This window comes from Ammospiza caudacuta, chromosome 23, assembly GCF_027887145.1.
Source record: "Ammospiza caudacuta isolate bAmmCau1 chromosome 23, bAmmCau1.pri, whole genome shotgun sequence".
Lineage (NCBI taxonomy): Eukaryota > Metazoa > Chordata > Aves > Passeriformes > Passerellidae > Ammospiza > Ammospiza caudacuta.
The window spans coordinates 8,053,667-8,064,597 of NC_080615.1; the positions used below are offsets into that span (position 1 = coordinate 8,053,667).

The 10,931-nt window shown below is 51.5% G+C and overlaps 1 protein-coding gene across 2 annotated transcripts; it reads right to left on the reverse strand.

Moving 5' to 3' along the window:
• Positions 1-841: 841 nt before the first annotated feature.
• Positions 842-8,866, reverse strand: DRD2 (dopamine receptor D2). 2 transcript variants are annotated; one of them, XM_058819107.1, is made up of 7 exons: positions 8,594-8,866; positions 5,503-5,612; positions 4,968-5,104; positions 4,081-4,271; positions 2,938-3,024; positions 1,975-2,314; positions 842-1,035 (listed from the first exon to the last, which is right to left on the reverse strand). In XM_058819107.1, the coding sequence occupies exons 1-7, from the start codon at positions 8,864-8,866 to the stop codon at positions 842-844; spliced, it is 1,332 nt and encodes a 443-aa protein (XP_058675090.1). The 2 variants fall into 2 exon arrangements, with proteins under 2 accessions (XP_058675090.1, XP_058675091.1); XM_058819108.1 differs by lacking the exon at positions 2,938-3,024.
• Positions 8,867-10,931: the final 2,065 nt, after the last annotated feature.

Below are 10,931 nucleotides of genomic sequence, written 5' to 3' on the forward strand. Positions count from 1 at the left end.
TCGTGTCTGTACATTCACCACGCTGCCACCCTGCCCTGCTGTCACCTGGGCAGAGCCTGGAGATGAGATGCTGGTGGGCAGAAATCGCTGATGGGAGCTGAGGGGGTCCTGTTGGATGTACACCATGCAAGACAAGGTTCCACTCCTCGAGTTTCTCTCTCTCCATCTCTTTTTTTTTTTTTTTGGCTTGGAGCTCCACAATCCATCCTATTCATCCCTATTTACACCGATGGTTTGATGTGAGACTGATGCCCCCTTCTCCCTTCCACCCATGGCTCATAGGCTCCCACTGCTGCAGGGTCTGGGGGTGGCAGAACCTTCTCGACCCGTCTGGGGACCTCTGAAAGTTCTTGGGTTGGTTTTTATGGGATTTCTGAAGGCTTCAGCAGTTAAACACCGGGCGGGTCAGCTCGAGGTGAAGGCAAAGCTATTGCACGGAGCTCGCAGAGGCCCTGGCTGGCTCCTGCTGCCAGGGGGAAGCATGACCTTGTCTTTGGTGAGAGTTGTACCCAGCGCTACCTCCTGCTGCCCCGTGGCCACCCCGTGTCCACAGTGCCCTCCAGGCCGGGCGGTGGCCACGGGCGAGAACCGAGCGAGAGCTCCTCGGTTCCTGCACCTCCACTTCCAGCACAGCGCGAGGCTGGCTCTGAAAAGCACCCTGGGGGCCGGTCCAGAGGTCACCCAGAGAGGTGAGACACCCTCCCGCCTCGTTCCAACCCCACCAGGTTCCCGGGCACCGCGCGGTGCCCAGCTCCAGAGCTCCAGCCCCCTCCCCGGCACGGATGGCATCGCTCCCTCTTCCCCCTCCGTTCCCAAAAAAAAGCGGGCGCTGTTTGTGGCTTTAGCAGTGGAGGATCTTCATGAAAGCCTTGCGAAACTCGATGTTGAAGGTGGTGTAGATAATGGGGTTGACAGCGCTGTTGACGTAGCCGAGCCACGTGAAGGCGCTGTACATGGCCGGCGGGATGTTGCAGTCGCAGTGCATGTTCAGGATGTGAGTGATGAAGAAGGGGAGCCAGCAGATGATGAAAACACCTGGGGGGGAAAAGGACAGAGGAGGAGTTTGATGGCTGAAAGCTGGGGGTGTTCTCGGGCTGGAGGAACAGCGAGGTTCTCTTTGGTGGAAGGGGAATTTATTTCACAGAGGAATGGGATTTGTGTTTGTGTGCTCAGTGTCCTGCTCTGCGTTCTGCCCTGGCACTAAGGAACTCCTCTGCTCATGGAATGAGCTCAGACACAGCAGAAACTCTGCCCTTCAAGGTGCCAGCTCTGCTGCCTTTTATTTCAGAAAGCCCAGGAGTCTTCCCTGGTTTTGGGAGCTCAGCTGGCCCCGAGTGGGGCAGCTTTGGGCACCCTTGGTGCAGCCCTGTGCCAGCTTAGTGCACTGTGCACCCATGGGCAGCCCTTTGCCTGTCACAGACATCTTTTATGAAAAATCCTTTCCTTAGGGTTTTTTTCTCCTGAGAAGCTGAGAGGCCTCAGGAACAAAATGTAAACAATGGTTATCTGCTGCTGTGGAATGCAACAGGTGCATCTGGGATTGGTCTCATGTGGTTGTTTCTAATTAATGGCCAGTTACAGTCAGCTGGCTCGGACTCTCTGGTTAGTCACAAACCTTTGTTATCATTCCTTCCTTTTGTATTCTTAGTCAGCCTTCTGATGAAATCCTTTCTTCTATTCTTTTAGTATATTTTTAATATAATATATATAATAAAATAATAAATAAATAAAATAATAAATAAATAAATATAATAATAAATAAAATAATAAAATAATAAATCAAGCCTTCTGAAACATGGAGTCATTATTCTCATCTCTTCCCTCATCCTCAGACCCCTATGAACACCAGCACACTTTCCTGCCATCTTCTCCTGATGTGTGAAGGGAAATGAGTTCTTTGGGGGGTTGGAAAATCAGCCTGCACAGGACAGGGGTTTCTGCAGGGAGCCCAGGGCAGGCAGGGCACGCTCTCACCGAGCACGATGGCCAGCATCTGCGTGGCTTTCTTCTCCTTCTGCTGGGACATTTTCCTCCTGATGACGGCCTTGAGCAAGTTCCTCGTCTTGCCGTTGGGCAGGGAGTGGATCTCGAAGACCTTGGCTGTGTGGTGGGATTCTTTGGCATGGCCATTCTTCTCCACCTTCCCAGGGCTGCTCAGGGGTGCCTGCAGGGTAGAGTTGTTGCCCCGATTAGAAGCAACTGGCACAATCAACTGGTGGTTACTTGGTGCTGTGGGTTTGAGGGCCGTTTTCTCAGGGGGACTGGTACTGGACACCATCTCCATTTCCATCTCTTCTATGTGACTCTCTGCCTCCTGGACAAGAATCAAATGTCCACAACATAATGACAGGTAAATACACAGAGAGGAGCAACGAGCATTCCTTACAGAGTGAAGCTGGATGATGCTGGAGAACAGTCAGTCCCTCTTCTCCCTCCCTGCCTGGAGGAAGGGCTGTGCGGTGTTGGGGTGTTCTGGGCAGATGGGATGGACAGAGCTGCACTGGAGGATTCTCCTTTTTGGCACAAAGAGGCTCAGAAATGGGGGAGACGCTGTCTCCACTCTCTACAGATTTTGTTCAGGTTTTCAGAGTGAAAATAAATAAAAATGGAATCAGCAACCAAAACCCAACAAAGCCAATGCAGTCCAAGATTTAAATAACAGAGAGGAGAAGGAAATCAAAAGCATAAAAATGTTCAAATGCCGTGGCTTTTAGAGCTGATCTTTCGGTGAGCTTAATCTGGCTTTGTGAGCTCTATGAGCTTAAACCCCCTGCTTCACTCCAAGGAATGGGAAGACTATTTAAATTTTGAGATTGAATGGTAACCTTTGCTCTTAGGTTTAGTTTTCTCCCACCCTACATAAATGAACCTCGTGTCCTGAGGGAGAAGGGGAAGGCTGAAAGCTCTGGAAAGCTCCCACTTCTCTTTAACACTCACCACTTTGCGCTTATTAACTTGGAAGCTCCCATTGGACTTCACAATAACTGTGCAGAGCTTGACGTCTTCTGGATGAGTGCATTTGTCCTAAGGGGCAAGCACCAGCTCAGAGGTTACATAGGCAGAGAGGGGTTGGGAAGGGAAGCTGGTAAGGGAGGCACGTGGGAACACAAAGGGATGAGTCAGGAGTTCAGCAGCGCGGCTCAGGAGCCGAGCACGATGGAGAGGTGGATGGAGAATGCCGAGGAGGAGCAGGGATGGAGGCTGCCACCCCTGTGCTGTGCACCAGAACAAGGAGGCCACGGAGCTCTGCTGTGTCTGCGTGTCCCTGTCTGGCTGCCTCCTCTGCAGGCAGCAGGGTGTGGAGCTGGAGCATCCCCCGGGCTGTGCTGTGTGTGCTGCCAGAGCCCTGCTTTGACAAGTGGGTTCACAGCCAGCCCGCCCAGCTGGGCTCCCTCACACACAGCTCCTGCAGGGACAGGCTGGTGCTGCAGAGCTGTGCTTCCCAGAGAGGAGCTGTGCACCCCAGGCGCTGCCACCGAGCTCTGGGGACACCTGACACCCCCTAAAGGAGGTTCAGGAGAGCTGGAGAGGGGCTTGGAGTGGTGGGGCACGAGGAAATGGCCTTAAACTGAAGGGAGATGGGTTTAGATTGGGTATCAGGGAGAAATTCCTCCCTGTGAGGGTGGGCAGACCCTGGCAGAGGGTGCCCAGAGCAGCTGTGGCTGCCCCTGGATCCCTGGCAGTGCCCAAGGCCAGGTTGGATGGGGTTTGGAGCAACCTGGGATGGTGGAAGGTGTCCCTGCCCACGGGCTTTAGTGTCCCTCCTGACCCAAACCATTCCTCGCGTCTGTGATCCTGCAGGACTGACTCACACAGCGGTGCAGCCTCTGTTCCTGGCTACCCCAGCCCAGCCCACGGCAATGCTGGGGGTCACTGCAGCAGCTCCTGGTGCAGATCTGCTGCTGGATCATCCCCGAAATCCAGGGAAGCCCGAGGAGCCGCAGCCAGCGAGCCGGGAGCCCAGGGAGCGCAGCTGGGACCCCAAAGTGACCCCAGCACCCAGCTGTGGGAGCTCTGCCCCAGGCAGGGCGGCGTGGGGCAGGGGGAGCAGGGCAGGGGGAGGCTGTGGAGGCTGGCTACCTTCAGGGGGGCCTGCGTGTCCGAGTCCAGCACGTGGCTGCTGCGCTTGGTGCTGACGCGCTTCCTGCGCCGCCGCAGCACGATGTAGATCTGCACGTACACCAGCAGCGTCACCATGAAGGGCACGTAGAAGGACACGATGGAGGAGTACACCACGAAGGCGGGGTTGCCAATGATGCACTCCTTCTCATCTGCAAGAGAAAACCTCTCAGGGTTGGTGTCCCCGGCTGCCCTCGTGCTGGAGGGCGTCACATCACCTCGAACGTCCTGGCTGCTCCTTGCCTTGCAGCTAAGTGTGGTATTGCACTAAATAGTTATTTAGTTGTTTGCACTGGGTGTTTTAGCAATTTGCACTGTTCACATGATTTGTATCCTGTGACCTCATGGTCTTCCCCTTTTTCCCCCACTCAGCACTGCAGATCCCATGCTGGATCCAACCAATATTCCCAGGAAACTGCTGCCTGGACTGCCAGACCTTTTCTCTGCTGCCTCAGGGAAGGTTCTGTCCCATGGCTTTCCTTTCTGTGTGTTTTAATAGAAGGAGGATTTTGAATTTCTAGTGGACAAATGTTAAGGTAAACACAGATTGGTGTTGTGTGAACTTCTACATCACCTCAGTTCTGGTGAGACTGAAACCCTGCTCTGGAACAGCTGGAGATGAAACAGACCCAGAATCAGCATGCAAATAGTGAGGGGTGGCAGAGGGAGAGAACACTTCAGTACACCTCAGACCTGATCCCACCTTTATTTCTGGCTGTCTGACAGGACAGCGGGAGGGACATGCAGAGGGAAAGAACATTTCCAATATACCTCAGACCTGATCCCACCTTTATTCCTGCCTGTCTAGGAGAGCAGCAGGAGGCAGCTGCAGGTGCCAGAGCCCTCACCTGTGTTGTTGAGGCCGAAGAGGAGCGGGCAGGAGATGGCAAAGGAGAGCACCCAGACCACGGCGATCATGACGGTGACCCTGCGCTTGGAGCTGTAGCGGGTGTTGTAGAGCATGGGCATGGCCACGGCCGTGTACCTGCAGGGGACACATCCCCCAGGCTGCTGTCACCCTGCCAGGGCTGCCACTGCCCACCAAGCACAGGGCATGTGTGCCAGGGGGCTGCAGCCACGCCAGGAGGGTGAGGCTGGGTCAGCTCCTGGTGTTCTCCTCCCACCGTCCCACCAACGCCTGCGGCACCATCCCAGAGTACAAAGAGCAGGGCCAGAGCCATGGAGCACAGAGCAATTCCATGTGCACCCCCAGGAGCAGAGTTTCTGTGCCTCCTGACCGAACCCCCTGCTCACAGCTCATTGGGATCCTCTAAGATGCTCTTCAAAAAACTCCCACTGTTTTCCAGCCTCTGAGTCCCACAGAGGTGCTGGGACTGGCCACCCTGGGTTTGGCACAGCCTGGGTTTGGCACAGAGCCCTCACCTGTCAATGCTGATGGCACAGAGGTTGAGGATGCTGGCAGTGCACATCATGACATCCAGGGTGACAAAGATATCGCAGTGGATGCGGCTGAACCGCCACTCCCCAACCACCTGCGGAGAGAGGATGGGTGGTGAGCAATCCTTGGGCAAACCCTGGGGCTGGAGAGCAATCCCTGGGGTTGGAGAGCAAACCCTGGGGCTGGAGAGCAATCCCTGGGGTTGAAGAGCAATCCCTGGGGTTAGTGAGCAATTCCTTGGGGTTAGTGAGCAATTCCTGGGGCTGGAGAGCAATCCCTGGGGTTGGAGAGCAATTCCTGGGGCTGGAGAGCAATCTCTGGGGCTAGAGAGCAATCCCTGGGGCTGGAGAGCAATCCCTGGGGCTGGAGAGCAATTCCTGGGGCTGGAGAGCAATCCCTGGGGTTAGTGAGCAATCCCTGGGGCTGGAGAGCAATCTCTGGGGCTGGAGAGCAATCCCTGGGGTTAGTGAGCAATTCCTTGGGGTTAGTGAGCAATTCCTGGGGCTGGAGAGCAATCCCTGGGGTTGGAGAGCAATTCCTGGGGCTGGAGAGCAATCTCTGGGGCTAGAGAGCAATCTCTGGGGCTAGAGAGCAATCCCTGGGGCTGGAGAGCAATCTCTGGGGCTAGAGAGCAATCCCTGGGGCTGGAGAGCAATCCCTGGGGCTAGAGAGCAATCCCTGGGGCTGGAGAGCAATCCCTGGGGTTGGAGAGCAATCCCTGGGGTTAGTGAGCAATCCCTGGGGTTAGTGAGCAATCTCTGGGGCTGGAGAGCAATCTCTGGGGCTGGAGAGCAATCCCTGGGGTTAGTGAGCAATTCCTTGGGGTTAGTGAGCAATCCCTGGGGCTGGAGAGCAATCCCTGGGGTTAGTGAGCAATCCCTGGGATTAGTGAGCAATCCCTGGGGCTGGAGAGCAATCCCTGGGGTTAGTGAGCAATTCCTTGGGGTTAGTGAGCAATCCCTGGGGCTGGAGAGCAATCCCTGCAGCTGCTGTGGTTCCACCCTGCTGCTCTCTGTGGGTTTGGGCAGCCCCAGCACAAACCTGGGCTCACCAGGGAAGATAAAGGAGCTTAAACAGCTCCCTGAAGGATTTCAAGGCAGAATGAGGAGGGAAACACATTAATTTTCATTCCCAAGCACCTCTGATTTTACTCACAGCTTTTTCCCAGACAGTTTTTCCAATTACACCCAGCAAAGGTCAGACAAGCAAGAGCTTCCCTTCATTTCTTAGTTTAAAAAATCGGGGTAGGCATTCCTAACCTTTATCTCTTTTATTTTTGGTGAAGAAAATGAGTTTAATTCAGAGTGAAAAGCCTTTAACACTCCACACAAAGTGCTAAAGACAAAGAACTAATGATAACACTTCCAGGCACCAGTAGCCTTTTTTCTCCTCACTTCTCTTGCTGTTGAAGCTGAACTTTGCCAATTAAGTTTAATAGCAATTATTCGGACTGCTGTGTTTGACATGTGATGAAAAAAAAAGTATATTTCCCTCTAACAAAAATAGAGCCCTACTGCATTTGAAAATAGAATGAATAAGATATCTATTCTTCAGTTATTTCTGCTCTGATATACATAACCATAGGCAGCATAAAGAAGGGAGAATGACTGCATTGAAGCCTGAGTGACAGATGAATACTCAGTGATTAAAAAAGCACTTAAGAGACAGTTACATCAGGAACTTTGAGGAGAATTTGCCCAAAGGCAAAGGTTTCCAGCCAGATCCAAACCTCTGTGGAACCGATTTCCTGAGGGCATGGTTTGGGGGAAGCTGGGAACTGCACAGTTCTTTCTCTTGGTGTTTTCATTTGTGCTGGAGAAACCTCCAAAGTTTGGGGGTAAAAGATCTGTTTGCACCAAGGCTGGGGTTTTCTCAAGTGTTAATTTTGAGTTTGATTTTTAGGCCAAGCTTGTGACACAAAACCTGGAGGAAACTGTCCCAAATGGAAGATGAAGGTAGCTGTGGTTCCTGACCAACCCTGCACGTGAGCCCAGAAAAGGGAGAGAATTTTGCATCATTGTGGTTTATTCTTCTGCCTTAAAATTAAAAAGGGTCTGAGAGGTTCTTCTGGCTGGACCTGAGGGAGTAGGATCTTCTCCCAGCATCACCCTCTGCTTCAGACTGGTGGAATAAGTGGAATAGAAGGAGCAGAACAGAAGGAGATGGAGCCCCAGAGGCAGAGCCTGCCTCCCCCAGCCCGTGGCCACTTAATGAGCTTCAGCAGCGGCTCTGAGTTATCCAAGGCCACGAAAACAATCATTAACTCGGGGATAATTAGCACTGTGCTCTCCCACAGCCCGTGCCACATCACTGGCTCTGTTTTGCTTTGCATCAGGACTCACTGGGCTCACTGATGATGGTTCCTTCCCCTGCTCTCCTCCCTGTGTTATCATCCCTTCCATGGGTGAGTGCCTGGAAACTCAGCATGGTTTGTGCTGTGAAAAGTGATATTTTCCCCCTATATTGTGACATAAAACTGTGGTTTCCCATCCTGCTTCCACTTCCACAATTGCCTTCCTGCAGCCCTTCAGAAACAGGGCCTTGATTGCTTTTTATTTTTATTTTTTTTCTGATTGCTGGATTCAATGATCCTTGTGCGTCCCTTCCACCTCCACAAATTCCCTGTGATTTCAGTGTGATACCCGTGGTGGAGTTTTGAACACAAAATTGGGGTCCTTTCCCACTTGACCCCAAATTTCTGGTGCAATTGGGTTGTGATTTAGTGCTCTGAGCAGCAGTGGGGTTTCAAGCTACCTGCTCTCCCATCCTTCTCCTGGAAAAAAATGGCAATTTTTGGGGATGAGAAAGCTACAGTTTCAGGAATGGGAAAAAATGCAGTTTTGGGAATGAGAAAGCTACAATTTCAGGAATGGGAAAAATGCAGTTTCGGGAATGAAGAAGGTACAATTTCAGGAATGGAAAAAAATGCAATTTTGGGAACGAAAAAACCTGCACTTCAGGGAACAAAACCCCCTGTATTTAGGGCATGAAAATCACTTGTGGGGAATTCAGGAGGCCGATTTCCAGGCTGCTACACCCTCCCCACCCTCCCTCAGGCCAGCTCCGAGGCCTTACCTCCATGTAGACCACCCAGGGCATGCAGAGCGTGGCCACCAGCAGGTCAGCCACGGCCAGGCTGACGATCAGGTAGTTGGTGGTGGTCTGCAGGGCCCTCTCCCTGGACACTGCCATGCACACCAGGACGTTGCCAAAGACGATGATGAAGATGAGGAGGGCCAGCAGCATGGCGTAGTAGTTGTAGTGCGGCCTGTGCGCCGCCTCCGAGGCGTTCAGGGCCCTGCTCCAGTTCCTGTCCCCGTCGTACCACGAGAGGTTGAGGGGATCCATGGGGGCCCCTGTGCCAGCTGCCAGCTCCACCCTGCCACACAGGTGTTGCACAGGCCCTTGGGTCAGCATGGGAAATGAAAATGGAAAAAATAAATCAGGTTTCTGCTGCCTTGCTCATGGTCTGCCCAAGGAGGTGGTGCAGTCACCATCCCCGATGTGTTTAACAAAGTCTGGATGCGGCACTCGGTGCCAGGGTTTAGCTGAGGTGCTGGGGCTGGGTTGGACTCAATGGTCTTGAAGGTCTCTTCCAACCCAGTGATTCTCTGAATTCTGTGAATTTGGGAGACATTTGGGAATTCCTGGGGACTGGGAAAGTGGTGCAGTCCCCATCCCTGGGTGTGTTTACAAAGCCTGGATGTGGCACTGGGTGCCAGGGCTTAGCTGAGGTGCTGGGGCTGGGTTGGATTTGATGATCTTTGAGGTGTCTCCCAACCCAGTGATTCTGTGAATTCCCTGGAGTCTGTTCTCCCTGCCCTGGTGAAATGTTTGGCTGGAAATGGGATGGATGCAGAGCTGCTGACCCAGGCAGGAATTGCAGCAGTTGGTTTTTATTCCCTGACCCAGGCAGGGGTTGCAGCAGTTGGTTTTTATTCCCTGACCCAGGCAGGGGTTGCAGCAGTTGGTTTTATTTCCAGCTCAGCCCAGGTTTCTGTGGCAGTTCCTCTGTGTTCCAGCTGGCTCAGGGTGCCTGGGCTGTTCTGATGTTCTGTCCCTGCCATCCCCTGCTCCCTGTGAGGTGTGCACAGTTCAGGGCACAAGTGCCCTGACACACTTTGTTTATTTTCCATGTGCTTCGTGGGGCTTTGGGCTGCATTCCTTTCATTTTTTTTCTTTTTTCCTTATATATCTTTTTTCCTCCAGCAGTGAAATAAATAAATTTTAAACCCGGAATAGTGACAATGATGGAAGTTGACAGCAGCAGCTTTTGCGGGCAGGGCTGGGCTGTGCTGCCTCTGCCATGGCCCCAGAGAGGTGACAGTGAGGGGGGACACGGTGGGGACAGCACTGCTGCCACCCCACAGCCCTCAGCAGCTCCTGGAACTGGGAACTTTGCTTTCCCGGTGAGAGAAATAGCAGATTTGTGTTTCCAAACCAGCTGTGGGGCTGCTGGTGTCTAAAACCAGCACTGGGAGAGAAAAGAAACAATGGGAAGGGTTCCACTGATTGATGAATGGAAAAAGATATTCACTTTTACATATAAACTTTGGGTTTGCTGAGAAATGAAATTGGACATTGAGAGATGAAAGAAACAATGGGGAAGGAAAACCCCTAAATTCCAAAGGACCAAATATTCCTCTTTTAATGGAAGGATCAAAAATTCCATGTTTGAGGGAAGGGTAAAAAATTCCATGTTTAATGGAAGGATCAAATATCCATGTTTGAGGGAAGGGTAAAAAATTCCATGTTTAATGGAAGAATCAAATATTCCATGTTTGGAAGAAAGGTCAAATATTCAATTTGAGGGAAGGACCAAATATTCCATGTTTAATGGAAGGATCAAATATTCCATGTTTGAGAGAAAGGTCAAATATTCAATTTGAGGGAAGGACCAAATATTCCATGTTTAATGGAAGGATCAAATATTCCATTTGATGGAAGGGTCAAATATTCCATGTTTGGTGGAAGGATCAAATATTCCATGTTTAATGAAAGGATTAAATATTCATGTTTAATGGAAGGATCAAATATTCCATGTTTGGTGGAAGGATCAAATATTCCATCTTTGAGGGAAAGGACAAACATTCCATTTGATGGAAGGGTCAAATATTCCATGTTTGAGGGAAAGGTCAAATATTCCATCTTTAATGGAAGGATCAAAAATTCCATGTTTGAGAAAAGGACCAAATATTCCATGTTTAATGGAAGGACAAATATTCCATTTGAGGGAAGGATCAAATATTCCATGTTTGATCAAATATTCCACGTTTCCCAAGCTTTATCTCCACCAAGACCACACTGGGAGGTCTGGCCCTGCTCTCAGACACCCCAAACCAAGGCCACTTAATTTCCTTATTAAAAAGACAAAGTGACTTTGATTTATTAAACCACGTAAGTGATCAAAATA